This window comes from Antrostomus carolinensis, unplaced genomic scaffold, assembly GCF_000700745.2.
Source record: "Antrostomus carolinensis isolate BGI_N321 unplaced genomic scaffold, ASM70074v2 scaffold35189, whole genome shotgun sequence".
Taxonomy (NCBI): Eukaryota; Metazoa; Chordata; class Aves; order Caprimulgiformes; family Caprimulgidae; genus Antrostomus; species Antrostomus carolinensis.
The window spans coordinates 1-4,060 of NW_010339868.1; the positions used below are offsets into that span (position 1 = coordinate 1).

At 55.9% G+C, this 4,060-nt stretch overlaps 1 protein-coding gene across 1 annotated transcript; it reads right to left on the bottom strand.

Annotated features, from left to right (window-relative positions):
- Positions 1–881: 881 nt before the first annotated feature.
- On the bottom strand, positions 882–3,755 carry IFT46 (intraflagellar transport 46; the record flags this gene model as incomplete). The annotated part of the gene is made up of 8 exons (XM_010176001.2): positions 882–971; positions 1,310–1,395; positions 1,673–1,733; positions 2,012–2,078; positions 2,424–2,545; positions 2,956–3,084; positions 3,424–3,517; positions 3,633–3,755. Coding segments are annotated over 8 exons (772 nt in total), but the record flags the coding sequence as incomplete, so codon positions are not given.
- Between the last annotated feature and the right edge of the window lie 305 nt (positions 3,756–4,060).

Genomic DNA, 4,060 nt, shown 5'->3' on the forward strand with positions numbered 1-4,060 from the left:
GCACCGGTTCCGTCCCGGCCCCTGCGGAAGTGCAGCCGCGGGCGCTGGGGACGCTGCGCTGGGCAGTGGCACCAACCAGCCCCTGGCTCTATATTAAGCTACGCCCTGCAGCGCTGTTAGCCAAGGCATGTGTTTACGTAGCCCGTGCACTTTATGAATAGACTATTAATTATAATCAAAATGCATCAAAGCTGTTTATAGCCGGGCTCTGCCAAGCTGCTAGTGCTGCGATTCCTCCCGGGGTGAGGCCAAGCACCCGCCTGGCTTTAGCAGGTTCACAATCTGCTCGCTCCGTCATCCCCTCCGCCCCTGCCAGAGCTGCAGTGCGCAGACGGGCGTCCAGGCAGCATGGCAGGGGCTGGAGAGAGTCGTCCCAACAGCAATAAACTAAACTCAAGCATCTGTGTGGTGCCGCGCTGGTTATTTCTCCTTGGCAGCAGCCAAGGGGCTCGAGCATAGAAAGAGGAGCTGGAGAATATGGGGCAGAGGAGATCTGAGATCCCCAGATCAGACCTTGGAACACATTGGGCGGATCCAAGTGTTGTGTTTGAGCACAGAATTTATTCCCAGTCCCTCCAGCGCTTGTCGCGTGCGCTGGAGGAGCCTCTGCTCTGCAGTGTCTGTGGCAGAGGGAGTCTGGCATTGGGAAGAGCTGGTTTAATGCTGAACTGCGTGGGGACAAGTCAAAACTGTAGCAATTAGGCAGCTTCTGCAATAAATGGAGTAAAAGTCCTACACTAGGAATGCAGAAGAGCTCAGCAGTCTCTATAAAACCAGGGAGGTTTCTGAAGTCCTCTGCACTGCTTGACAGGCTGCTTTGGTCAAACCTCGACGTCCAGGGGCAGACACCGATCCAGGAGATGAGGGTTCAACACGAAGCTTCAAGTGAAGCTTAACGCTTCCGCATCTGCCGCTCGTGAAGGTGGGTTGGACGGTGGCTCCTTCTTCCCATCGGCCAGGGGCTTGAAATGCTGCAGGGAAAAGAACACGTTAGCACCAAGATTCAACTCTCATTAATCAGAGCACCCGAAAACACAAAGCCACTTCTGCTCTGCGTGAGCCGCGTGCTCAGCAGCCGCCCCGACTGTGGTGGGAAAAGACTTCTGGGCTCACGGTGGACTCTGAAACAACACGGCATCCCAGCTTCGCGGCGCTTCAGAGGCTCCTGGCGTAACCTCGAGGTACCAGGGGAGCGAGAATTCTAAACAACGTTCTTTGGACCCCTTGATTGTGGCCACCAGACACCCCCAGCACAGCAAAGCCAAAGGTGAGGGGAGCAGCTTTGCAACGCGAGTCTGGAGCCGCGTACCTGCGAGTTCTTGAACTCCGAGTAGAGGGAGAAGAGGAGGTGCAGGGGCTGGATGCGACTCTTGTACACGGGGATGTCCAGGATGGCTACGAGTGAGAGCAGAAGCGTGTGAGAGCCTCTGGGCTGCACCTCCCTGCACTGAGGAGGGTGAGTAAAGGCTGCGTGTGCCACTGCCCACAGTTACTCTGGGGCCTTTGCTCATCCGTGAGCGCCCGTGGCACGAGATCCTGCTTCCTACTGAAGGCAGCAGCAAACGATCCCGACTAGCCAGGGCTGAGCCTACGCTTGGAAGTCTCCTGCTTTAAGCGAGATGGTGCCCGGCCAGCAGCAGGTTTGTCCCTTCAGCGCAGCCCCCCCGCTCACCACATATCATGTCGATGTACTCAGCCAGGTCGCAGCTCATCTCCGCAGTCGGGAGGCCCACCTGGAACAGACGGGGCTGTCAGCTCTGCTCCCGTGCAGCAACGGCCCGAGAGCAGGCGCTGGACTCGGGCTGAGCACAGGGGCCAGCTGGGCAGCAGCTGGGAATGCAGGAATTAATTAGGCTGCTCCTCTGGCTCCTGGGAAGCGTGAAAGGGTGAGTGGGAATGAAGCTGAGAGGGCCGGGCTGCGGGCAAAGTGCTCACAAGGGAACGGGAACCCAGCTGACGCAGAGGGTGGTTTGTAACACCACACGCTGAGCTCGCTGCTCTGACAACGTACCTTGCCCAAGAGCTCCTCAAATTCCGGTGACCATTCCTGCATGAGGGTCTCGACGTCGGGCATGGGCCTGCCAGGGAAGAAGAGAACACAGACAGACTTCAGGATCACACAGTCTGAAGTGGCTTCCTCCTGCCAGAGCATTGGGAACAGGGCAGCCTCTGCTCTAAGCAGCTGAGAGCTGCACGTCCGCCAGATCTGTGTGCGACCCCTTCAGCTAACTCAGGTTACGTGGGGAAAGAGAAGTGCAGAGAGGGGAACCGAGTGTCCTGCACAGGCGTGTGGCACAACCACCCTGAAACTCTGCACACGTTCTCCCTCTCGGAGAGAGGTTGATGGTTCCACTCGGCGCTGCCAGAGGTTGCTGCCAGCCTGCCCCTCACCTGAGCTCGCGCTGGGGTGAAGCCTCACTCACCTGCTGTAGTGGACCGTGGCGGGAGGTTTGCAGCGGTGCAGTTCACTGATGCTTTCAATCCAGCTCTCGATGGCTTTGGGGTTCTTCTCTGCATTCTCCAAACTCTTCACTTTGATCTGCTGCTAAAAAGAGAAACACAAACCTGGAAGCACTTTGTGGTGTTTTGGGGCTTTTTTGCAAACCCCGCGTTGGTTTCTGATGAACCACACGTTTTCTCTTTTCTAGTTGCACTACACAAGTGGTTTCTGCCGACAGAAGAGCAGCTGGGAAACAAAACACCGAGTAAAACCAGGTACTGACACCCAAAAGGAACCAAAGCTTCACCTGCAGGAAAGGGACCCAAAGTCTGTACCAGGACTTGCCTCGAGCAAGGTTAGATCCGCTGCAGTGTAAAGGTAAGAGTTACAGAGAAGGGGTTGGTTTTTCTGCCACAACAGTTCTCAGTTGTGCTGGAACGTTGTAGTCACACAAACACGAGTGAAATGCTACAGCCCCTGCGCAGCAAGAGCCTCCCCCCCTCTCCCTGACTCACGGTGACGTTGTGCTGCTTGGAGTTCTCTGTCAGCCACAGGGAGAGCACAGTGGGATCCGACTGCTTGGTCGACGGCTCGTCCAGGACCAGCAGGCCGAGGTTATCGGGCTTCCCGTCGGGACGAGGCACCTGCAGATAAACACAGACCCTGTCTTCTGCGGGAACAGGAGCAGGGGCAGTTGGGGGGATTTTGTACAGAGCCTCCCTGCGGCTTCACAATCAGCCCCTAGAAGGAACTGGTAGGCCTGCCCTCCTGGATAGGAGTTTAGTGCAGTGCCACCCAAAAAGCACGAGGTGTTGGAGAAGGGAAAACACAGTCCTCGCCCCAAATGACGTATGAGCTGTTTGAGGGGTGAGTGAACCGAGCGCGGTGTCCCGGGGCTCTGGAATTCCACCCCCGACAGCGCGGGGCCGGAGCTGGTGCGGCTCAGGGGGCAGGAGGTGCAGGGGAACCTGAAGCAACTGTACCTTTAGGAAGGCGTCGATGTCTCCGACCGCAGGGATAAAGTCTGGAATAAAGGGCTGCAGCTTGCACTTGATCTCAATATTTTTGGGAATGTACCTGGGAAAAAAAACCCAACACCGCAGGGCGGGTGAGTAGGAACTGAGCGGCACAACCTGCCACTGTCCTGGGCACACAGGAGAGGCAAGGGCGGGCTGGAAGCCCTTCCACTCACCTCTTGATGTACTCAAAGACTTCTTTGATTTCAGAAGAGACTGGCAAGTAGTCGTAATCCTCAAGATTGAAGTCACTAAAGAACGGAGGAGAAATGCGGGCAAAGATTAACTTGGGGTGGGTTCTGTGCAAGCAGGAGCTGTGCAAGAGAATCATGAGGAAGCTGAAACAGTGGCTGCTCACTCCTCTCTGAAAAACATTTCTTGCACATCAACAACACTGTTCTGCCTTAGACTTGTTTAATTAGAGACTTGTGTTTGGGATGTCAAAGGGTGGGCAAGTGACCTGCACAAGGGCAGCTGTTAGGACAACAATTAGGGGGTTTAGTAACGGTCTGGGAGTTGAAAATGGTGGAAAAGGAGGAGGATCAGCAGGAGATAGGATGAGGAAATGGCCTCAAGTTGTGCCCAGGGCAGTTGAGATGGGATG